General features: G+C 38.0%; 1 protein-coding gene across 4 annotated transcripts in view; it reads right to left on the bottom strand.

The window, feature by feature from the left end:
* Nucleotides 1-501: 501 nt before the first annotated feature.
* The window catches only part of atp2a2a (ATPase sarcoplasmic/endoplasmic reticulum Ca2+ transporting 2a), a 25,627-nt gene continuing 442 nt past the window's right edge, over nt 502-25,686 (bottom strand). For 2 of the 4 annotated variants that reach the window (XM_079895957.1, XM_079895956.1), the window contains exons 2-22: nt 25,611-25,686; nt 23,726-23,743; nt 23,558-23,640; nt 21,856-21,960; nt 21,588-21,726; nt 12,128-12,208; nt 11,967-12,052; nt 11,062-11,526; nt 9,636-9,724; nt 9,419-9,521; nt 8,406-8,537; nt 8,204-8,323; nt 7,897-8,115; nt 6,377-6,712; nt 5,516-5,736; nt 5,236-5,438; nt 4,993-5,078; nt 4,296-4,429; nt 4,082-4,199; nt 2,582-2,702; nt 502-1,120 (exon numbers count right to left, since the gene is read on the bottom strand). The exon at nt 25,611-25,686 is cut by the window's right edge. In XM_079895957.1, coding sequence (XP_079752083.1) covers nt 1,107-1,120; nt 2,582-2,702; nt 4,082-4,199; nt 4,296-4,429; nt 4,993-5,078; nt 5,236-5,438; nt 5,516-5,736; nt 6,377-6,712; nt 7,897-8,115; nt 8,204-8,323; nt 8,406-8,537; nt 9,419-9,521; nt 9,636-9,724; nt 11,062-11,526; nt 11,967-12,052; nt 12,128-12,208; nt 21,588-21,726; nt 21,856-21,960; nt 23,558-23,640; nt 23,726-23,743; nt 25,611-25,686 — 2,949 coding nt within the window. In that variant the 3' untranslated portion in view covers nt 502-1,106. Of the gene's footprint in view, nt 1,121-1,464; nt 2,703-4,081; nt 4,200-4,295; nt 4,430-4,992; nt 5,079-5,235; nt 5,439-5,515; nt 5,737-6,376; nt 6,713-7,896; nt 8,116-8,203; nt 8,324-8,405; nt 8,538-9,418; nt 9,522-9,635; nt 9,725-11,061; nt 11,527-11,966; nt 12,053-12,127; nt 12,209-21,587; nt 21,727-21,855; nt 21,961-23,557; nt 23,641-23,725; nt 23,744-25,610 lie in introns of those variants that run through there. The other 2 variants (XM_079895955.1, XM_079895954.1) reach the window with 1 other exon arrangement.

Here is a 25,686-nt window from a genome sequence, read left to right as displayed (position 1 = left end):
CAACATAAAAAAATTTTTTTAGCCTATTAAGCCTATACATAATTTGAGACTGTTAAAATTTCACCCCATTTTTCATTAGTGCAATGTCATTTTACATTGTTTACTGCTCATTCTTAATGTTTCTTCCTTTACAATAGTGCAGTGATATCTTTGATCATTTTATCAGTGCAAAAGTAGTTTTTGGTTTATTTTATGCAGTTCTTTTCCTTTTGGTTTTGGGGTGAATTTAACCCACACATTTCTTGACAAGTTTTGTGAAATTCACCAGAGCATATAAGCGAGGCAATCATAAATTCAATTTCTGTAGCCTTATGTGCATTTTTTTTTTGCAGTGTTTTTGTCTTAATGTTTCTATATTGTGTAAATAAGACTATTTTTAAATGTTTTGAAATTAAAATCATGGCATGAAAAAATGTGATGTGTTCAATTTTAGTAAATAGAATATAACTTTTACTAATACAAAATAAATCAACCGTTGGCAGTGCAAAGAAACAGCAGTGCAACCATGTAATATCATTTTATTAACCACAAGTCATTGTGATAATTACAACACTGATTCGGCAGCTCCCGCCCTCCAGTTGTCATGGGAACTGCTGTAAAAGACCGCCTGTCTCTCAATGTCACACACACACCGAACACCTGAAATGAGCCTCGGCTTTAAAACATATTGCACATCCCTGCGCAAAGCAACAAGAACAATCATTTTTGGTTATTTTACATATCTCACAAAAGATTTAAGGGAAAAAACAATGCCTTTTACCACTAATGGCATCTTTCTTTCTTTTTTTTTCAAATTAAATATTGCAGTGTTATACAAAAGTTTATCATAAGGGGACATGCACCATGAAAACTGCTGTGATGTTACATTTAAGTGTTTTTTTATTTTTATTATTTCACTGGCTTCAGATCTGGTCTATCAGGTCTCAAATAAGCTGTTGTTTTACCACTCATAATGTTTGATTTTTTTCCTAAACTAATGCAAATTTTTAAGTTTTAGCAGTTGACATGCAGGCCTAGAAAGATGTGTGGAGCTGCTCAAAACAACACATGCACTAAAGTCAAGAAAACCTCACAGGTTCTGCAAGGAATACAGAGAGCGGATTGGCTCAATCATCCCGAGCTGGAGAGAGAGAGAGAGAAAGACGTGAAAATAAGACATTTGATCAAAGAACTGAAGTACAAATCAAAAACACACAAAAAGACCGTATACACAGAGATGTCGTCATGCAACTGCAATAGTCGTCAAACGTGATTAACTGCCTCTTCAGAGCCGTTATGTGGAGTTCCTGTGTAAATGTTTTCCAGATAATTGTGTGTATTACATCAGTCAGCAGCACAAACAAACACAAGGTTGTGATGGTGTATCATGAGTATTGCAGAATTATGTGAGCAGTACACACTCTCTTATGCACACAGGACAACACGATTAGTTTTAATACGTCGAATTTAATCATGCATGATGTCTGGTGATCACCTGGAGCAAGACACTTTTACAAGAGAACTGCTTTTTTTAAAAATGGAAGAAAAAAACACGACCCCTAGTGAATAAGTTGTGCCATTTACAGTTAAAGAGGTCTTTATCCAGCAACACTAGTTTACTAATATCCGGGGGTTTATCCCAGAATTCATCCTAGATATTGTACAAAAAAAAAAAGGATGATTTGTGCCCAGTTCATTTTCTCATATACCTAGTATATACACATATACATTACAGTAAAAATAATTGATCTATAATATTATAATCTCTACACTGTCCCTATAAATACATCCAACACGTGATAAAGTAAACAGCTTCAGATAAAGTGTTCAAAAACACTAGCTGTTAAAAAGAAGTGTTTAAGAACAAGAGAACTGGTGCATCTGGCTAGTCTTCTATCAAGCAAAAATACAAAATGAAAGCAAGCGACGGAACTGAGGTAGCTGCGATCTACTTAACACAGAGAGGAAATCATTTTGCTTCAAGCGAGGAGAGGAAACAGAAATGACATAGGTGACGTTACTGTAGAAAACATCTAAATATAACTCAAATGCACATTCGTTCTTTTCGGCCCAGCGGATTCAAAAGGCTATAAAGACATCTCGGAGCTGCGAGCCAAAAATATCCAAAGCAATCTGATAAATATTTCATCTCCCTGTTTCGAACATCCAAAAAAGGCCATAAAAGGGACCTGAGAAAATATACACCTTTAATAATAATAATTAAAAAACAAGAAATGTGCTTAAAAATGGAATGTTAAAAAAAAGAAGAAAAAAGATCATACTATTTTCTGACAGCAATATGCCATATATGAGGGTAAACATTATATAAAAAATTCAAACAAGGCTTGGATGCATGTGCAAATGTGAACAGGTAAATGTTGGTGGTTAATGTTGCTTTTGTGGTTATTTGGAGTCACGTGTTAGCTTGACGGCAGCTCTGGGATCAGTCAGGAGGACCAGAACAGCTGGGTTATGTTAGTGTCTGTGCCGTACAGCCACACCACTAGAGGGAGTGTCAGAGCTACAAAGGGCCAGGAGATGCCCTCAGTGCATGCAGAGAGGGACCAGCCTCTCCTGTCGGGCTCCTGGTCCAGGTCTTTACCGGGCTCCAGGTAGTTCCTTGCCACGAATTTGAGCAGCTCGTCCAGGAGGATGACGGGCAATGAGATCTTCAGCACCATCAGCCACTGTGTCACGTTCAGAGGGGTGATCTGGAAGATGACCTGTGGAGCAAACAAAAGCATGGAATCAAACCTTTCACAGGATTTCACAGACAACAGCCAGTAGAACCCGGATGTAGGGCAGCACAAATAGCTCAAATAAGTAAAACTTTTGAACTGCAGTATCAAACATTTAGCATCTCATATTGCTGCTGCTTAAATATTAAAGCTAAAAGGAACCAAACCCAGACACTGAAACCAGACCAAAAACATTTCAATCATTTTCAATAGGGTCTCGCTCCTCTATTAACTCAGTTCCAAAAAAAGTGATGTTTCCATCCACCTATTTATATGCTTATTTTAGGATATCACATAAAAAATAAACGCTGTATGGTATGGAAGCTGCTTTCCGCCACTGAATAAAAAAGAAAAAAAAAAGAAAAAGGTAATCAAGTCAGAATTGCATGATATAAACTCAGAATTGCGCATTTACTCCTCAAAGTGAAAGTGCAAACATCATTTAAATCACCATATCACATTTAGTTTTAGTAGTATATTTTAGAAGAATATACTTTGAATATGTATAGTGCACTAATAGAGAGAGAGGCAGGACATAGTGAGCACCGGGAGAGTCTGTGTCATCCAGCGCATACCTGCATTGAAAGCGCGAGTACTGCGTTTAACTGAGTTTTAGTGACAATAAACTACTATATATAATGTTGAATATAATGTATAATAATTTTAGTGTCATTGTTACACATTACACGTATTTATAAATTATGCATCATTTCATGCAATTGACCCTAAACCAAACACTCATCCTAAACTTAACCCTTCAGTAAGTACATATAGTTAGTTATTTTAGGTGTCAGAATTAATGTAATTATACATTTAACCTAATTTTATTTTAATAATAATCAAGTTAAAAAAAAAAGAAGAAAAAGTGAGAGTGCAAACTGTCTACATTCAGAGATTAAGGGGCTGTTTACACGACACAGTTTTCAACTAAAAACGCAAAACTTTTAATGCGTTTTGGGGTGCCTGAAAACGGCTTTCAAAGTGCACGTTTTTCAAAACGGTCTCCGCAAATCTCTGAAGACGATGACGTCATGCACGAGTATTACGTGTTCAGTCTATAGTGTTTCATTGCCATCTAATGGCCTGGCAGAAGAATACAGCGTTTTTAGTCGTTTTCGCTGATCCGTATGAATCAGCAATCGTTTTGACAATGGTGACGTCTGTAAGTGGAAAACTCAAAGGAAAAAGTTTTAAGCATATTGCTGTCTTGTAAACGTACCCTAAGTTTTCGTGTAGACTGCTGAAACCAACCATTACGGACCTAATCCTACTCTGGGCCCCAAGATGATTTTTGACATACTCTTGTACACTGGGCACTTATAAATTCAGATTTATGTTAAGATAAATCAGGATGGTTGCTGTACCGGCAGAGGCTCCACATGGAGAATGAGGAAATGCAGAGACATGGAGAGGCAGATGGCTCCCAGCAGCCAGACGTTCTCCCAGGGAGGCATGCGCACCAGAGACTGGTTCTCTGACAGACTGCAGGAGGGAGGAGGAGGAGGAGACGTTTATTGGGTTCAAATCTCATTTTTAAAATCAATGTCACGAATGAGTCTGGATGTCATGAGGACTGACCTGTTGAGGGCGTTACACATCTCGATGGTGACCAGCACAGACAGGGCCATGGTCATGGGGTAGGGAGACTCAAACACGTGGCACTCCAGGTCCTGGAAGTCAGGATTATCAGGAGAACATTGCAGGAAATGACTCTGAGAAAAAGAGAGAGTGCAAAAGAGAAAGAGTTAGAACAGACAGACAAAGTAGTGGTGACTAACAAAATAAAACAACAATAATGGTGACACAGAGAAAATGATTATTTTATGTAATAATTACATTAAATACCAAACAAATAAATACATATTTAAAATGTAATAATATATATTAAATGTTTTAATTAAATTACACAGGATAATGTGACTGAAGAGTGGAGAAATGGCTGCTGAAAGTTCAGCTTTGGCATGACAAAAATAAATTACACTTTAAAATATTATTTTAGTTATTTTTAATTGTACTAATTTCACAATATTAGACTTTTTGATCAAAGAAATGCATTTCTTGCAGTGGCATCTTCTAAAATAAAAAAAAACTTAATAGGAGTCAAATAAATTGTGCTGCAATTGAATGTCAATTCATGAAGACATTCGTAAAAAAAATTAAAAATTTAAAAAAATTGATAATTCGACATCAGTCTAGTTCTGAGCATTCATTTGACATGTTATTGTATCAGATTTAGTTACAGACATCACTTTTAGTTCAAAACAGAGATATATACCAGCTGGTAAAGTGAGATCATTGGACCATCTTCAGCAACAACGAACCACCAGCCTGCAGCTCCTACAGTCGCAGCACCCACATAACCTGAGAAACACCAGTTAATCCAACAGTTAACAGACCAGCAATAATTGATCCTTTAGTAGATGCAAAGCTAGATATATTTACAGAAGCACTATTCTCTTGAATTGTAAATCATCTTATAGTCCGATCAAAGGATGCACTGGTCATGTTTGTGACTCACAGCCAATGGCCAGGTATCTGAAAAAGAGCCATCCGGAGATGAGGGGCTCCTTGGCGCTGCGGGGGGGCTTGTTCATGATGTCCAGGTCAGGGGGGTTGAAGCCCAGAGCGGTGGCGGGCAGACCGTCAGTCACCAGATTCACCCACAGCAGCTGGACGGGGATCAGGGCCTCAGGGAAACCCAGCGCAGCGGTGAGGAAGATACTGAGGAGGAGTCATTCGTATCAGCAACAGATTCAACAAACCTAAAACACCCACTGGCAGATGAAAGATGGACTGACCAGACGACCTCGCCCACGTTGGAGGAGATGAGATATCGGATGAACTGCTTCATGTTGTTGTAGATAGCTCTGCCTTCCTCAACGGCGGCCACAATGGTGGCAAAGTTGTCATCAGCGAGGACCATCTCTGAGGCTGACTTGGCCACAGCAGTGCCAGAGCCCATGGCGATGCCAATCTCTGCCTTCTTTAGGGCAGGGGCATCGTTCACGCCATCTCCTGTCTGCAAAGACACAACCGTTCAGTCAACAATCACAGTTGAGCTAAATCCAGGTGGACAAAGAACACTTCCTTACTTGGGTGAAAGTACAGATACTACAGGTCAAATATTACTCTGTAACAAGTAAAAGTTGTAAAGACCGATTTTTTGTGATAATAAAATTGATAGGGATTGAATGCGAGATTGAATAAGTGCACTCAATAATGTCCACAATGGTTTCAGATACCCAAATGGCTGTTCCCTCAAATAGTGCCCGATTTTACGTTTTTTTGCTTTTAGTATGAATGTTAACTGTAACTGTCAACCCGACTTTACTTTTCAACCAAAATCCAATGTCTGTACGACGTTGGATGTTGACGTCAATCTGACGTCAGGTTCTGACGTCAACGCAACTTTCATTTCCAACCAAAATGCAACCCCCGACTGACGTTACTACTTTCTACTCAAGGACCTTGACAGAATTGTAGTGGAGTAAAAAGTACGATATTTGTCTTTCAAATGTAATGAAGTTAAAGTACTTGAATATTATTTTTTTACAGATACAGATACTCAAAAAGTGAACTTAAGTACAGTACTCAAGTACACAACTTTACTGTCCACCTCTGGCTAAATCACTATCCATTATCATCATATGGCCACCTACCATGGCAGTGATCTCGTCAAAGCCCTGCAGGAACTCCACAATCTTGGACTTGTGTGAAGGCTCGACACGTGCGAAGCAACGGGCATTAATGACCGCCTCGCGCTGGGCTTGGGGTGAAAGGTCGTCGAATTCGCGGCCTGTGAAAGCCATGCGGTCGACGTCATCATCCTCTGAGAAGATGCCGATGCGTCTGCAGATGGCCACGGCCGTGCCCTTGTTGTCCCCGGTGATCATGATGACCCGGATGCCAGCGTGGCGGCAGAGCTTGATGGAAGCGGCCACTTCTGTACGAGGAGGATCCAGCATGCCCACGCAGCCCACGAAGGTCAGATCAGACTGGCAGATGGAGAGGACAGGCAAGTTTAGAAAAACTTAGGATAAACTGGTAAAACCTCATCAAATTTGGCCTTTTCTGGTTTCCACTTCATTAGCTAGATGGATAGATGCTTTGAGATAGCTAGCTAGACATAAATATGCTTTATTAGACACTGTAGCTATATATGTCATTAGAGAGTTAACTAGCTAGATAAATAAACACTTTATTAGCTAGTTAGCTAGTTGGATAAATCATTTATTAGATAGGAAGCTAGATAAATAAAAAGATTTATGTTAGTACTTTATAAGTTAGTAGTTACTAGCAAGTTAAATACTTTTAAACAGCTAACTAGGTAGATGGATTATCACTTTATTAAATAGCGAACTAGCTAAATGGACAAATATTTTCATAAGATAAAATATTTAATAAGCAAGCAAGCATGACAATGATATTTCATTAGATAGCTAGATATATTACGAGATAGCTAGATAGTTAAATTATGTTATTAATAAACCATTTTGCATCCTAGTTACAGTAGCTTTCTAGACAGCTTAATAGCTAGATGGATTATCACTATTAGATGGCAAACTAGTTAAATGGATAAATACTAGAAAATGTATGAGATATGTTACTAGATAGCGAGATGCAAACTTACTTTTATTAGATAACTATAGGGTGATTTTAGGTTGATTGGAACATGGTTTGCCATTTTTTTTCCTTTTCTTTTTTTTTTGCCATGAAAAAGTGTCTCTATCAACCTGAATTCCCCCCATACATTACCAGATAGCTAGAAAGGTAAATACTTTATTAGATAAATAACTAGCAAAATGTAAAAGGATGTTATCTAGATGTTACTAGATAACTAGACAGGTAAATACTTAAATAACTAGCTAGATGAATGATTTATGATGTAGCAAGCTGCCAAGAAGCAAAGATTAGATTTATTAAATAGCTACAGTAGATACGTTTATTAGGTAGCTAGCAAGGTTCAAATACATTTATATTAGAGAGCTAGATGGTACTAAATAGCTACTGTATCTAGTAAACTATCTAGCTAATTAGCTAGATGGATAAATGGTTTATAAGATAGTAAACAAGCTAGTGGTACAAAGATACTTTATTAGATACTAGAGAGCCATCTAGATGGATACACACTATGCCAGTATGACACACAGACTAGTAAAGTACACTGTAACTCAGTCACCTCATAATCTGCAAAGCTGGCTGTCTCTGTCAGGATCATCTCCTCTTTCTTCAGGGGAGTATCACGGGTGGCCAGCGCCAGGCAGCGCAGGGTATCCCGGCCAGTGCCGTACTCTCTGATCACAGACATGATCTTATCCTTGATGCCTTGAGACATGGGAACCCTGGATCCACCCACACGCACATACGTGCACCTATCGATCACTCCCTCTGGGGCTCCCTGAGGAAGACACTCTAGTTTAACAATGTGATCAAAACATCAGCAGTACAATGACTCGGTATAAAACAAACCAGTGTCCGGTTTGCACCTTGACAAACATCTTAGATGAAGAGGATTTGGCCTTGCTAGGGGAACAGTACACAGACATGGACTTCCTGTCTCTGGAGAACTCCAGGGTGAACTCCTTCTTCATCAGCTGCTTGATCACCTACACATACACACATAGAGTTAGCAAATCACGATTAAACAAGTACAGGCATAATTATTTACTAGTAATCAGAAATATTTACTGAGTTGCAGGCATTGGCTCTGTCGATCTTAGACAGGCTCCTGACGTCAGTGTCAAAAACGTTCATCTTTTCCACTAGGCAGGTCAGGGCTGTCTCCGTGGCCTCTCCAACCTTCTCGAAAACGCCTTTAGCCTGAAAGAATTGCATTTATCAACGTACATCCTCCATGTGTGGAACTGACCTTCTCCCAAAGCTTTTCATAGTGCCTGTTCTACTGCTGGCAAACATGGTTAGATATACAATCCAATTATCCAGGGAATGATTATATATTATATATAACATATTATATAAAACGCACACACTGCCGTTCAAACGGTTGGGATCGGTAATATATTTTAATGTGTTTAATGTTGAAAACAGCTGTGTACTGTTTTTTTACAGTATGCTTTGATGAATAGAAAGTAAAGACATTTACTTTTACTTTTTGAAATAGTAAAGACATTTCTAATGTTACAAAATATTCTGTCACTTTTGGTCAATTTAATGTATCCTTACTGAATAAAATAATTAATTTTTTTTTTTTTTTTAATTCTTACCGACCCCAAACTTTTGAACAGTAGTGTATAATGTGTATAGTGTATAATATAAACTGTCTATTTCAGATGAAAAACTTGATAACAAATGTTTCTTAAGCAGCAAATCAGCATATTAGACTGATTTCTGAAGGATCATGTGACACTGAAGACTGGAGTAATGATGCTAAAAATTCAGCTTTGCATCACAGGAAAAAATTACATTATATAATATATTCAAAAAGAGACCAGTCATTTTGAATTGTAATAAAAATGCTGTATATCAATGATTCTTTCATATATCACACATATAATTTAATCAGTAATGTACACTTATTTTCCTGGAGTTTTGGAATCAGTTTTTCATAAAATTGTGTATATTGTGATATTTCTGAGAATATCAGTTTCATAAATACTAATTTTCATATTCATTATAAATGTATAATGATATCAGTTTTGCTTATATCGTCCACCTTAAGAAAGGACAATTAGTAAGCCTACCTCATTGTAATCCAGGGAGGAATCATTGCACAAGGCACAGATGGTTGCCAGCTCCACCAACCCATCATACTGGGAGCTCTTCACTATTCGGTTATCAAGGCATCTGAGTAACCAAACACAATGATGAATAAAATACCTACTAAACAGAAGCTGACAAAAATGTGAAATCATGAGCATCAGTTTGATGTGCATATCAGAGCAGAGACAGAAAACTCACACGTCTCCTTCAGGAGCGTATGTGGAGCCAGAGATGGTGAATTCACTCAGTGAACACTTCTCCCCCTCTGCCTTGTCCATGATGAACATCTGAAACACAGATACATGTTAAGAACAGTTTTATCATTTATATACCATCTCATGTTATTCCAAACCTGTATATTAATATAACAATTCTCATTTTTGGGTGAACCTTTATGATACTATTTTCAACTGTTAGCTGAATGCATCAGCATGCTGTCCATCTTAGAAGGAATTTGTTGAAAAGTTAACTGATGTTAAAGCTGACTATGTTAACATCTGATGAAGAAAACAATTCGGACACTACAACCATCCATCATCAAGCTCATTCTTGTATTTCTGCAGAGCGAGCAGCTCAGTCCTTTGACAAACCTCTATCATTGATGTTCTTGAAGCTGCACCAAACACTTCATTTCCAGAGAATGGCTTTTTTAAAGTTCGGATTTTTAAAAGTCCAAATATACAAAATCAGAATAAAAAGATATCCTGAACGAGTACTGTGGGAGAAATGCAGGAGGACATGGGTTTTCAACGATTTGTAATGTGAAGCATTTATAAACCTGTTGCCAACCAAGGAGAAGATTTAAGCACTTTAGAATGAAACGGCATTATTTCAGTAGTAATGTTTTTTCTCTTGTTTAATATTTTTAGTTAATAATAATAATAAAAAATGTGTATCTTGATATATAAAATCACCATTATTTTTTCCCAAATTGAACAGCCTCAAATAAAAGCACAGTAGACATGGAGCTCTTTAAAAAAAATAAAAAATAAAAGCACAAAAAATTAGCTATTAAGATTTTTTTTTTAGATCTGTAAGATCTAACTGCAAGAACAATCTTATCACCTATTATACTTGTTTAAAGGCCCCATTTAAACCTTGACTTTTAGTCCATGTTTATGTTTAGTAATTTTTTGCAGATATATGCAACAAATTTACAATCTTTTTTTTCCAGGACAACAGACTAAAGGCTGGTTCACACAACACGTTTTTGCTGTTAAAAACGCGAGAACACAGGTCAGCGTCATGAAAAAAGCTAAATCTAGAGATGTGTTTTTTAAAAGTTGAACTTCTTTTAACTTGAGTGCCGCATTTTTAGAATGCAGTGTCATGCACGAGACGTGAGCGCAACGGATAAAGATGTTCGTCTACTCTAGAGCGTTTACATTGCGCTACTCTTCCATTGTTTTTCAGTGGAATGGAAAAAGGAGTTCTGTGTGAACGGCTCCTTAGGGTTGTATGCACATTAAACAAGTAGACTGAAGTCTACTGGCCATCTGCCACAACTTCCTGTTTCAAATACGTCAACAGCACTCCTCAAGCTCAAAACTAGTCAAGCCATTTCATGGAGTTATTTCTTTTGTACAAAGCCTAGGATGACTAAACTGCTAAAGGATGAGCTCACCCTGCAGACAGACATCTGGTTGGTGGTGAGGGTGCCAGTCTTGTCAGAGCAGATGACGGAGGTGCAACCCAGCGTCTCCACGGAGGGCAGAGAGCGGACGATGGCGTTCTTCTTGGCCATCCGGCGGGTGCCGAGAGCCAGGCAGGTGGTGATGACAGCAGGAAGACCTTCAGGGATGGCAGCCACAGCCAGGGCGACAGCGATCTTGAAGTAGTAAACGGCGCCACGGATCCAGGAGCCGCCATGGACGGGGTCGTTGAAGTGGCCAATGTTGATGATCCACACGGCGATGCAGATCAGGGTGATGACCTTGGAGAGCTGCTCGCCAAACTCATCCAGCTTCTGCTGCAAGGGGGTCCTCTCCTGCTCGGTGGCGGCCATTTCATCACGGATTTTACCGATCTCGGTGTTTACGCCTGTGGCCACCACCACACCCACGGCTCTGCCGGCAGCAATGTTGGTTCCCTGGAATGCACACATTTAAAATGAACAGGAAGATATATTTCGTTTGGAACAAAAAGAATGAAGAGCGTACTAAAGCTGAGTCTGGTTTCTCTATTTCTGCTGATGGAGTTTGGTTCCTTGCCGCTGACGCCTTTTAGCTTGCTTAGTTTGGGACACTTGACTTGAATGCACTGACACTATTGGACGACATCACATTTTTCTCCAGAGCTGCTTTATAGATGAATTGAACTCATTCCAAAATTGATTAACTTTATTGAACCAAACTGAATCCACAAAGACTGTTTACTATTGTCTTTTTAGAGCTGCTTTACAGCAGAATTGAATTTTGTTTGTGTTCCTGTTTATCACTGTAAAGCTTGGAAACTAGCTGTATTGTATAAAGCACTTTAAATAAGGTGACTTGACTAGACTAAAGATCAGCTGAAGTCCAATTTTCTTACCGAGAACAGCATGTTCTTCTTGTCCTGATTGACGGCACGGGGATCCGGCACAGGATCGGTGTGCTTAATGACAGAGACAGACTCACCTGTGAGAGAAATAAGAGTAAAACCCACAGCCAAAATAGATGGTACACCAACAAATGATCAAAACACTTGGTTACCTGTCAGGATAGACTGGTCCACTCTGAGTGTGGTGGACTTAATACCAGAGAGACGGATATCGGCAGGTACCTTGTCACCCACTAGATAAAAATAATAATAATTTACAATAAGAATTAAGAAACAATAAGATATTTAGAATATATTAAATCATCAGAAAACAGACAAATTCACAGTTAAAATTGCTATTAAATGGATAGGTGATAAAATAAAAACACTTTCTCTCTCTTCCTTACATAAAACTATAGAACATAACTTGCAAGTCAATGTTTGTTTTGTTTTTTTAACCACATGACTGTCATTTTAAGGACAAAAACAGTTGAAATCTTGTTTTGTCTTTTACAGAGGACAAAGTCTTACAGGTTTGGAACAACATGAAGGTGAGTAAATGACGACAATTTTCATTTTTGGGTGAAAACTAAATAAGCACGTACATTATAGGTTAGCAATCATAAACCTCTTTGCAACTAATGTAACGGTCCTTAAGAGTAAAATATGTAAAGTTTTGCATTATGAAGGTACAGCAGATGTTTAATGTTGCAATTAAACTAGAAAAATAGTTTACAAATCAAGTGTTTCTTCTATGGTCAAACTAAGCATCTAAGCTTTGTGCATTGTATTTTGTGTGTTTTTTCAGATGTAGTATCCTAACTGCATGTTTTATCCACACATTGCATCATTGCAAGTGTCAGAACACAGTGTTCAGAAAGCATAACATTAAATGTTTTCGGAAATCTCCTGACTAATAAAAAAATACTGGCAAGATGAGCACAAATCAAATTATGATATTTAATCAAATCCACTAGTCCCTTGTGCACAATCATAAAATAACTTAACAGGACTTAAAAAGGGAACCAAAGAAAGAGAGAGAGAGAGCGTGCTCAGCCATCGAGAACAAAACAGACATGCAAGCTCATCTGCGCCCTTGAGGGTGAGAGAAGAAAATAGCATGGCGAGGAACAATGCTCCACGCCAAAAATGGGAAAACTATTCAGATACGTTCGCCGATGCGCTGATCAGGTTTAAACATGACAGCAGCTGCCCCTGCGCTCAATAGGAAGAGTAAAGAGGGTTAATAACCCCCAAGCTGTCAATCAACTGTAACAACCTCAATGTATTCAGAACTTATAACAATGGTGTTGAAGAGCAGCTTTGAGGAGCATGTTTGTAATATGCTTCCTTAGGCCACACTTGGAAGAATAAATACTTCAAATGTTTCTTTACTGATCGGTTCATGTTAAACATTAACATGTCTATCAGAGAAAGCCTGGGGAATTTACCCAGCCATTATGCGCAGCGTGGCAGCATAAAAAAATGACAGGGCATGACAACAATGGATGCTGCGTGGCCTTGGCACTGATCATCACACATGTGCGTGCAATAGGATCTCTTCGCTGTGGATTAACAGGCTGTCCTTTTGCCACGATCTGTGAGGCGCTACACCGGCAAGGTCGTACACACGGGGCAGTGACGGCTTTTCTCAGAAAGACTTAATGGAGCTCAATTGCAACTTCAGCCACCTAAATCGAGAACGAATGTACACAATGAAGTCCAGTTCCCAGAAGGTCAGCCAGCATTGTTCACTGGTAACAAGAGAACAAACTCAGCCAACATTTCTAGTAAGAATGAGGTTTTGATCATTGAAGAATTGATCATGAGGCTGTCTGATGGACAAACCATGATTTGGAGGTGAAGTGCAGATGATGTTACAGATAACGGTTCAAATGTTGGTGTAATGCAACCAGGGTTGGGTAAAAGTCAGAATTTAATAATTGGCTGCTTTACAACTCACGAGTGTGAATCTGAATTGGCCATAAAGCATAAACTGAATTAGAATTGGAATGAAAGAAAGAAAGAAAGAGGAATATACTGAATTGCAATTCAGAGAAATTATGAATCATGATGAAATCATGAAAAGCACATTTTGACCTCGAAAATTGACAAACATGGACAGACAGAGAAGAGGATCTGTAGACACTGTGATCAACAACAAATAGAGGACGAGAAACACTTTCTAATCATCTTTACTATATCAATGTAAGAGAAACTTTTCTGCCCAGATTTGAAACATTGATTCCATCATTCATTGAACTTAGTGATACTGAGAAAACACCCTTCATACTTGAAGATGATAGCATAGCTGCAAAATATGTGTTAGCCATTCACAACTCTAGGTTAACTCCCTAGAGACCCGCTTTATTCATTTATTAAGATGGATTGTCTCTATTTACTATGCTACATATGACATGATTTGTTTGTTTGTTTTATTATTTATATATAATATGTTAATGCTTTGGCAACATTGTGGTACACAGTCAATGCTAATAAACCTCATTTGAAATTGAAAAATTGAAATTTCAACAGTTAATGCATTCTAAGAAATAAAAGTTCATTTATTGAATATAAATAAAATAAATAAAATAATTACATAAAAGCATTTGTATTCGCTGCAGAATTAATAGCATTGCTGGGAGATCTAGTGAGCATAATTCAGCGCATAATTCTGATATAAACCATATCAGATCAAACAGTGCTGATGTGGAAACCAGGAGAATCATTATGCCATGAACAAGTTATAGAAGGCTTTTCCATCCACAAATCACAAACATTCACCATGGATTTAATGTAGTAACGTTAACCGTAACCATGATGGTATTGTGGCAGGAATATTATAAATAAATACTATCCAATTTAAATGTTTTTTTTTTTTATGTGATGACCAAAAACATTATTTGTTCATCCTTCAAAGACCGTTCCCATTTGTAAAACTAAAAGTTTCAAGATGAAGGAAAACTAACACTTGGTGGCAAACAAACACCTAAAAATAAAATAAAAAAGACATGAAATTATCACTATAAGCAGTAGATGGCAGCAGAGGAGCACTTATTGGCTTATTAGCCATTTCCATTCCCTAATATTTTTTCACGTTTTGCTTTTGAATGTATATTATTTAGACATTATGAAATCAACTCAACCTTTATTTATAAAGCACTTTCAACACCACAATGTGGAGCCAAAGTGTTGTACAAAAGATAAAAAACATGCACCATACAAACACAAGCAACAGATAAGACATTTTCAAATGCTAAAGGAAACAAATGAGGTGTTAGCACACACTGAAATACACTAAGTGTAGGGGATGTTTTTAAGGACAGAGAAAACTTATTCCAGTGCCTAGGAGCGGCTACAGAAAAGGCAAAGAGGAACAGAGGAACCATAAGATGTAGCTGATAATTTGAGCTTAGAAACCTATAGATTGATGCCGAATGATTAAATTAGAAACATACTCTGGGTATAGGCCATGCAAATCTTTGAAAACATATAGGGAGCACTTTTTAATGAATTCTGAATCATATTGGAAATTTTTCAACAAGAAATCAATGTCAAAAGTTTGGCACTTTTTGTACTGAACTATGAAGTGTCACAAAATCTCATGAAAAACTAAACAAACAAAAAAAATTCTAATTGCAACTGAATTACACAGAAAGCAAGTAAAGAGAGCTCCTTTTATAATCACTGAAGCTGTTGGTCAGTTCAGTATGATCCTATAAAAGTGCTACCAAATCAGGTGCTGGTGCCACCATTAGTAGAACTTAGGCAACGTTCACACTCTCAGTCCCAAATAGATTACATGTGTATCCAATTGGAATCTGATCTTAAATGATTGACATCCAGAATGCAACTGTTCAGATCCAAAGTGTGCCCATGACATGCCGCTCTTTCGTTTTCCGGAATATCTGCATTGGTTTCTCTGGCAATGTTGTTGTGTTGGTAGGTAGGCATATGCCAAAACAACAACCACCACTGCAACATGGAGGGGTTTGCAATACAGATGTTGTCTTATTTACAACATGATAATATGTAGCAGAAACTGAGGCTGGTATGAGTGGCTTTATTTCACGCTGTCGTCTCCGCCTGTTTCAAAACATGTCTGTTATAATGTCATTTTCTGCTCATCTGGCACTTTGCAACATAACCTTGTTTCTACAGCAACTGTCAGCATGTTTTTTATAACAACGTCTGACGCTTACATTTCACGTGGTGTGGGAAAGTCACAAACCACACGAAATCCGATCAGAGCAGTCCGACTGAAACAGATTTCCAGAAATTTCATTTCATGAATTTCTTTGCCTTTCACACTTCAATCAGATTTCAATTGGATATGCACAAGAAATGGATTTGGACTGGCAGTCTGAACGTAGCCTTTTGGCACTGGTGCTGCTGCTCTCAAATGTTAGTCTAGACATACATCATTTATTACATAATCTAAATTCATAAGACAATTACATAAACAAATAAATAAAATCTATAGGTGACATTTCAAAATCTATCCAAGGTCCATACATTTTCTAAAACTAAAAAAAAAAAAACAACTTTCAAACAAGCATTTGTAAAATCAAGTTTTCTTGACAAAAGCATTAAACGAATCTCATTTTAATTCAAATCACAATTCTCCATCTTGTTTGCAACTTCAAATTACATTGTTCAAATTTAAACTGAATTTAAAAGGCACTCAATTCATGCTTCACAATGAATGAAGTGGATTCGCTAGAGATGCACATAATGGAGCATCAGAATTTCTTTCTTAAAAGGTCCATACTTCAAATTACATGGGTACTTTTCAAAGATGCTTAATTGTGCCGCTGACTAATGCAGACTCGTACCACAAGGTGAGAATGAAGTGTCTATTCAATTCCGCTCTAGCTGAGAGCTGACTCATGACTTAAGAGAGGCCCGATGGCGCTATTCACAAGTGTGTCAACACTGTCCAGAACATAGCAGCATTTATCAGTACGCATATACAAAAAGCCCCTGCGATGAGCTATTTCAGGCGTATCTGCCTGGCCTCCAGGTAGAAGAGTGACCTCCGAACCCCTGAGCTGTTGGAGTTATCTATCCGCCCACTGTACGCACACAGCCTCCTCATCGGCCCTCGAGGAGCACGGATTGCCCAGAACAAACCAACCCAGCAAAAGGGCCCTACACAACACCCACACAAGGACTCACCACATATTCAGCTCAATATTGAACTAGTAATGGAGCATTCAAGATCAACAAATAACACAATGCAAAGGAAGATGGAGTATATGCATGCAATCCAGCTGCCATATCATAAAGCACTTTAGTATCTTAAAATACCTTCAGCATGCATCAATCAGCAGGGTAAAATAGCTCACACCTAACCCTCCGCGGGAGGAGGTCGGGGGACGGAAAGCAGTAGAGTTTTGTTTAAAGGTTTTTGCTTCCATCGGTCCCCCAGCAACACAGCGCCGTCTCTGCTTTCATTCCTCTGCTCGTTGTAGCAACGCAGGACGCAGGGGTCAAACAAATATGCCTGCATTTTACTTGCCATGTCATCACAGAATAGCGCGAGCCGTGGGGGGTCTTGAGGTTGTTGAGTCAAGCTCAAAAAAAGTTACTTGTGTTAGAAAAGCTGAATTCTGTGAAAAAGAACAGTCAATCATACATGCACATATTTTTTTTTTGGGGGGGGGGGGGGGATAGAGATAAATAAAGGCTGAAAATCGGTTAATCCATTATTTTATTTTTTTTATACTTTTCAGGAAAAAATAAATAAAAATTAAACAAGGTTAATTTTCTATAGGTAGATTTTGTTTTCTGAAATGGACACCCCACAGTATGTTCTTGTATGATGACAGCTCCCATTCACATTCACAACAACAGTATTTATAACTAATATATATATAACTAATATATATAACTAGGGGGCGGCAGTGGCTCATTGGTTCATGTAGATTGTCTACAAACCGAAAGGTTGGTGGTTCAATCCCCGGTTCCACCTGACCAAGTGTCGAGGTGTCCATGAGCAAGACACCTAACCCCAGCTGCTCCCGACGAGCTGGATGGAGCCTTGCATGGCTGACACCGCCGTCGGTGTATGAATGAGTGAGTGAATGGGTGAATGTGAGGCTATGTAAAGCGCTTTGGTGGCCATAGGTCTGTGAAAGCGCTATATAAATGCAGTCCATTTACCATAATAACAACAACTACTTTAAAATGCTTAACACAGACAGCACAAAACAAAGATAATACATTTGCAAAAAAATTAAATAAATATCGGACACTTAAACATCAAAATACCATGTATCGGTCATAAAAAGGCATTATCTTCCCATCTCTAATCTACAAATCACTGGTTTTGATTGGCCACTCAGTGAAGTGTGATGTGAATTATTGGACACCTGTTCCAACCCCAACATTGATAAATAGCTAGTATCTCCTTTACTCTCATTCATATTAACTCAGCCATTTGTGGATTCTTGCTGACAGCCTGGGGGCATCAAACACCTGCCGGGCCCCTGCCGCGGTGATGGCCGATGGTTACCAGGTCCAGCAGAATGTTGCATGCCACCCCGCCTGGGTGCTTGAATTCCCAGAGCACAGACTATGCTGATGGGTAAGGGTAAGGCCAATGTGAAAGCATTTGCATTAAGGGGAAAAGGGGTGGTACATCATGGGCACTTCCCTATAAGGTCATCTCTCTGAGTGAACAATAGGAACAGCTGTTAGACCTGGACACCTTCCACTTGACAATTGACGGTTGCAAAATACAGACTTCGAAAAGGTTCACTGGTTTTAAGTATTGTTTATGCCTCAGACAATGACAATCAGCAATACATAAAATGTCTTTCAGGACAAATGGACCAGTCTAAAACATAGTTGGCAAGACAAGATCTTTCGGTTTGATGTTGTTAAAGACAACATAACCACATGGCCTGACTAGTCCATTTTTTCCAGCATTAATGCATTTCCAACTAAAGTTTAGACATAGTTCAGATGCAAAAGCCTCTAAGTGCCATCTGAAATTTTCTTCTAGAATGATCATTTTTATAAAGCTCGTATAAGTTCAGTAATTTCACTTAAATGACAATTAATAGGTCATTTTCATTGCCATTTAAGTGAAATTACTGAACTTAAATATACGAGCTTGATGACAATGATCATTCTAGAAGAAAATTTCAGACGGCACTTAGAGGCTTTTGCATCTGAACTATACATATACACATACACACACACACACACACACACACACACACACACACACACACCTTCATTGGCAGATGCTTTTATGCAAATTCATGCATTCCCTGGAACTGAACCCATGAGCTTGGCGTTGTTAGTGCCATGCTCTATTGGTAAAGCTACAAGCTGGATGGATAGGTAAATAAGTAAACAAACAATAATGATTTAATTTTTTCCAAAAAAGGACAGTGCATGAACATGGACAGTAGTGGAATATTGAAAATGTATACTATAAATATATAACAAAACCAAAAATAGCCAACTTAAGTACAGTAGCATATAGATGGCCCCAAAGCGAGAAGAAAAAAACTTATTGCATTTAAACTGCTCATTTACTGTACAAAGAATTATCCTTACATAAGGCTTTACTCAAGATTACACCTGCAGTTGTCTTATATACCAAAGCACCTTGGCTTAGAATATCAAAGAGCATTGAGAGGTAGCCTATGCTAATTAAAGCATCAGATGTGCACAGAGGACTGCGAGGTGGCCCACATGCTGAGCTCGGCCCTGCGCAGAACTGATAGGCTGTCAGGGTGCCGCTGGCTTCATTTGTAATTCTGTTCACGCCTAAACTGGTTACAGTCCCAGAGTCCTCTGCAGCGGGTGTACTGAGCCGAGGCACGGACTGCGATATGCTCACAACCCACAGCAGGAGCAGAGACAGAGATTCAGAGAGAGAGACCACAGGAAAGCATTTTAAACGATCAGCGCAGATGCCATCACAGAGCAGATTCAGCCAAAAAGCTCCAGGTGACCCTCTCTTCCTAAATTAATCACATCGAAACAGTTGGTCGGTCAAATCTGTTATCACGTCCCTATCTGCAAAATGTTCTGACAGTGAAATTGTGGATTTTGAGTAATTACGAAATAAATGCATTCGTGGAAAATGTACCCACGTTTGGGCCTTATCACTGACCCCTAAAACAGCACCATTCCAAAATGACCTCTCTCCAAGGTGACTTTGCAGTCTGTCTGAATCATATCTGACGTCACAGGCTGCAATTCTGTGAGACGCTGCAGAAGGGGTGGGCGCAGGGCTCAGGGCTGGCACCTGTCATCTGCACCATTGTCGCTGTGAGTTATAATTAAACCATTCCATAATCTGAACAACCTATCAGTGCTAAATATAACATCTACCACTTTACACACAAAAGAAAAAACAGCACCAGTTCTACTGCAAAGGAGTTAAAGGTTAAAACATTACCACAATACACTTTCATTTTGGTTGCTTTTTCATCTCTAAAGTCTTCAAAAATAGTAATTATGCAAGAAACCAGGGGCTTCATCTACAAAACACAAACGATCTGATCCTACATTAGATTTATAAAAGCAGAAACGGAGGTTGCATAATCAAATGAATCAAAACCAGAACACGGTATGATGCAAAGTGTGATGATCACACAGCAAAGGCAGTGATTTAATTAAACCTGAAATGAGAAGCGATTCTAAACCATCTGTTGTCAACAAAAGAGTAGATTTAAAGTCGCCCTGCAGTCTTCCATCAAAATAAAAGCTTGATGGTTTAGCGTTAGAAAAATAAATTTAACAGCCATAAATATCAGTATTGTAATTTTACAGTTGTACTGTAAATTATTTTTATTTTTTTACAGTGAAATATTACAATAGTCATTTCTGTAGTAATTTTGATATTATTTTAAAGTCATATTGATATATAAATCACAAAATTTATACAGTGTGATATATAAATCACAAATGGTGCAGCTCTACAAGCAAGCAAACATTTTTTTTATTTCAAATGCTAAAAAAAAAAGAAAAGAAAACGATTTTTTGTAAATGTACAATGTATGCTAAATAAAAAGCTGATTATTTTGTAATACATCACATTTTGGGAGCAATGAGGAGCGAGAATTATGATCAGATAATGATGTGGAACGTTTTCAATGAATGAACGTATAATTTACTGATTTAAAAATAATTTGCAGGATCATTCTCTACATGTATTTATCAATTATTAATGAGTAATTAAAGAAAAGAAAATGTCACACTCTACATTATTTATTTGCAAGAGCTCAAATTTGAGAAACATCATCAGGCATCTCCAAAAAGAAGGCGCAAAAATATGAGAAGCAAACCAAAAGAGCCAACGCTGTGTCCAACAGATATAGATGTGCTTCTGGGCAGAGCATGAGCGCTGACGAACATGTGATGAGGACTGACGCACACAGTCCATTGAGAATCAACAGGTGCAACCAAAAATACCTATACTCATACAATGGAGCTGTACGGGGTCCATTCAGGGACAGAAGAGCTGAGAGGCTGTTCCTTACTATCTCACATAACAACCCATAAATGCAGTGACCTTGCTAATAACTGGATTCAGAGAAATAACTGAGGCTGGACTGAGTGACACTGTGATCACATCTTCTTTGTCATGATATAAAATGCAATGCTTACCAGCGATCTCCACAATGTCTCCAGGCACAATTTCTTTGGCTTTGATCCTCTGCACGCTCTTCCTGTCCTGACGGTACACCTTGCCCATCTCTGGCTCATACTCCTTAAGGGCTTCAATGGCATTTTCTGCATTACGTTCCTGAGATGGACAGAATCAAATGTATAAAAAAGTCGATTTTATTCACTGGGAAATTTTGCAGTAGAGTTTGGGATGGGACTTTCAGACATTATTGTTGCAATTGTTCAAAATTCAAGATACTTTACTGACCTGCCAAACACCCACGATGGCGTTAGCTATAAGAATCAGTAAGATTACAAAAGGCTCCACAAAGGCAGTGATAGTTTCCTCTCCCTCCTCAAACCAGGCTAATACCTGCAGGAAAAAAATAACAAAGTCATGTCACAACAAATCCCGTTTGATCTAATCAAGTATTTCACATTCAAAACACCCTCTGGATATTGCAAGACCAGTAGATCAAGATTCTAGACGAGACATGCCAGTGACATTTGCCTTCTCATAATGGATTCAACTCAACCCGTTTACAAATGAGATTGTGTTTGGATTGCATTAACTGCATGATTTTAAACAAGTTTGAACGAGAGAAAGAAATAAATGATGCCAATCACAGCTGTATGTTTTAATGACTAGAAATTAAACTCCCACAGCTCACTGCAGCAACGACATCTTTTATTTCCCTCATTTAGATACATTATAACATATGAACTCCTAAAATAAGAAGCTGCACCATCTATTTACTTTCCCTCATGTCATTAAGCACAAGCACTTTTATAACAACTTAAATGTTTAACAGCTTTGTTTTGCACGGAAGCACTGACGTTTTGCACCTTTAAAAATAGATTTGCATGATCTGCTTCATATAAAAAGTCCTTAGATGCACAGCATGGAGGTCAAATGCAGAGATTGAAGCCTTCCAATCAACATCTTTGTGGTTTTCTCAAGAGACAGTGGAGTTACTGGTCTGTCTGCGGTAATGAGAGGCCTGCAACTGAAGGTCAGAGGCCTAATTTGGCCTGCAGAGATGCCCTCTTACACAGCCAACTACGAGACAGCTGTCAAACCACAGACTCCAACACCTCAGTATCACTGCGCTGGGCGATGCTGGCATACCTCTCTACTTCCAGCCGACTTCATCTCATCCGCTCTGTGAAAGCATTCTAACTAATGCTTTTGGGCAGTCAAACTGCCAAAGCATAATGATCAACCACCTTATCCTTACTTTCCTGGTTTATATTATTAATTCAAATACAGTATTTTAAAAGTAGTAGTAATTTTTAGGAGATACGTATTTACTGTATACAGAAACAAGTCATTTTAAATTGTAATATTTCATAGTATTACAGTTTTTACTGTATTTTTGATTAAATAAATGCAGCCATGGTGAGATTAAGAGACTACTTTCAGAAAAAAAAAAACACGTATCTTTAATATGTATAGTAAATTTGCAGGAATTTAATAACCCTTTTAAGTCTCCAAGCAAACAGCCACGTGTCTTTTCATTTGGTGGTAAACCCTTGGCTAATTCAAGAGGTCCTTACACCTCAGCTGTAAAACTGCAGTGCACTAAGATGTCTTGTTTGGCAGCGAGTGACAGACACTCAATCTCATTGAATGCTGTTGACACCATTCCTAAGGAGTTCCGCTTCCTCAGCTGTTAGCTCTTCTGATCTGCGAGTAACCCAAGACAAGGCGTGCAAGACTCAGGGAGCTAACAAGACATCTTCACTTTCACGGCACTTCCGGATACCAGTCGGTGTTTATCTCAGCGCATGTAACACTGTGGTTTGTTTCTAATGTAAAACAATCAACACCTGACATGAAACTGTGCTGAATCACATCTGAGAAATGGCTGTAATGACACTTCTGAAACTCAAAGATTGTTTCGCTCAAAGATTAGTGTACAATAATAATAATAACTGCAGGCAGAACTCTGCCAGAACATGTTACTTACAAAAGATATACAAGCTGCCAGTAGAAGAATCCGCACAAGTAAATCTTCAAACTGCTCGATGACAAGCTCCCATATAGATTTTCCTGTCAAACATCAAAATCAAATGTATCAGAATAACATGAGTAAAACAATGATAACATCATGTTACAGTTGAAAAATGAATATTACCTTCCTCAGCAGGTAACTCTGTGGGGTTAATTGAAGGATATGAAAAAAAACAAAGTATAATGTTACAAAAACACACAGTGAATAGTACATTCCCAAACAGAAATTGATTTGACATTGACTATAACACACTTGTCCTGTGACCTTATAAGAACCTATTAAAACTCAAAGATTACATTTATCTTCTTTACTTTAAAATGTTGATCAATGTTACACCCAAGTTAAATATTTGAGAAGTGATATATATAGGTAAATATTTTCATATCACAAACACCTTGCACTCTAAGAAGAGGACTTCAAATCCAAATGAGTGAATATCTGGCTCATCTTTGAGCACATGCTGTGATATATACACACACACACACACGTATATATACATACATACATACACACAAGCTGTTCTGAGCCAGCTGCTAACAGAAATATTTTCATCTATATTTTCATAAAAACATGATTCTGTTAAATTGATGAAAGAGGAAGAATGGAGAGCGGTCTTAGCTATGCTCGCTTTGATTTTACAGAAACATAATAAAGCCGGATAGATTTAAACATCTCTTTCAGCTCATTTCTGTGCTGGAAGGGCCTGTGTGTGCCTGTCTTCCAACCTTGTCAAAGTCTAGGGGAAATGTGCATGGCAAGCTGATTTAACATTTTTTCCCTTAAAACTTAGAGTACGTCGTTTACACCACAGCGATGTACTAAAGCAGAGAAGTTTTTCCCTTTACGTTTTTCCATGCACAGATGACAACATTGCCAAAACTATCCCCGTTCACATGCATTACGTCACTGTTTTCACAAATGCGCATTTTTGTAGTTTACACAGACAATAATAGTACGGTTTTCACTTTGAAAACTGTTTTCAAAAGTTTGTATTGTCAGACACCCCAAAACACTGTTGTCATGTAAATCAATGGCCAAAATGCATAAAAAGTTTTTCGTTTTTAGTTGTCTCCTTGTAAACTACAAAAACATGAATTTGTGAAAACGGTGACATCATGCACATGCATTTTACATAATAGGCGTGTAGTGTTTCTCTACAAAGTGATATCACCATCTACTGGCCTGGCATGCGTTATACAGCATTAGTCGTTTTTCACAGGGGATTGTTTTGACCAAATTGTCATCTGTATGCGAAACCTTTCAAGAACGCGAAGGAAAAACTTTTCCATTTTTAGTACGCCGTTGTCATGTAAAAGTATCCCAAATAGTATCCATTTATTGCCATAAGCACTTATTAATCACTTGTTAAATAATTCCATAATGACTAGTATTACTATTTTTCAGTTTCACTAATAACCATTCAGATATTCCATTAGTGACTAATATCCATTCAATTAGTCACTAGTATTTCTTCGTATGCAATTTATCATTATGGCAGTTAAGACAAGCAACTATTCCATTGATTCTTTGTAATTATTTAAGAAAAAAACATTTTCTTAGATTGTAGTACCTATTCTATTACTTGTATAATTTCTATTGTTATATTCAATTGCTATTTCTTTCTTTTTTTTTTTTTTTGTAATAGGTAATGAATAGTTGGAATGACTACTAATAAATATCTTACAAGTAAAATTAAAAATGCTGCAAGTAACAACTGTGATACATTAATTTAGTGCTAGGAAAACTGAAAGCAAAATAGCTAGTCACTTAAGTACTAGTACCTGAAATTTAAAAATATACTAGTCACTACAGACGTAGCATAAAACAGATGCTAGTTTGTTTTTTAAAAATGAATGTTACACCAGCTTGCCATAAAGCGTGTTTGATGACGTCAGTTGTTTCGAACGCTCCTGCCGGCTGATTGCAACAAATGTAACAATTTCATGTCAACTTCAAAGCGTCTGTGTGGCGTAGCTGGCTGTGAAGGACACAAAAGTATCAGACGTACCGTTGAGACCCCATTTTTCTTTCTGCCTTTTCACCTGGTCTAAAGTCAGTCCCGTGCTCTCGTTGACGCTGAAATA

The sequence above is a fragment of the Squalius cephalus genome (genome assembly GCF_949319135.1).
Source record: "Squalius cephalus genome assembly, chromosome: 16".
NCBI lineage: Eukaryota > Metazoa > Chordata > Actinopteri > Cypriniformes > Leuciscidae > Squalius > Squalius cephalus.
The sequence above is the reverse complement of the archived record's forward strand: the minus strand, read 5'-3'. Positions and strand labels throughout refer to the sequence as shown.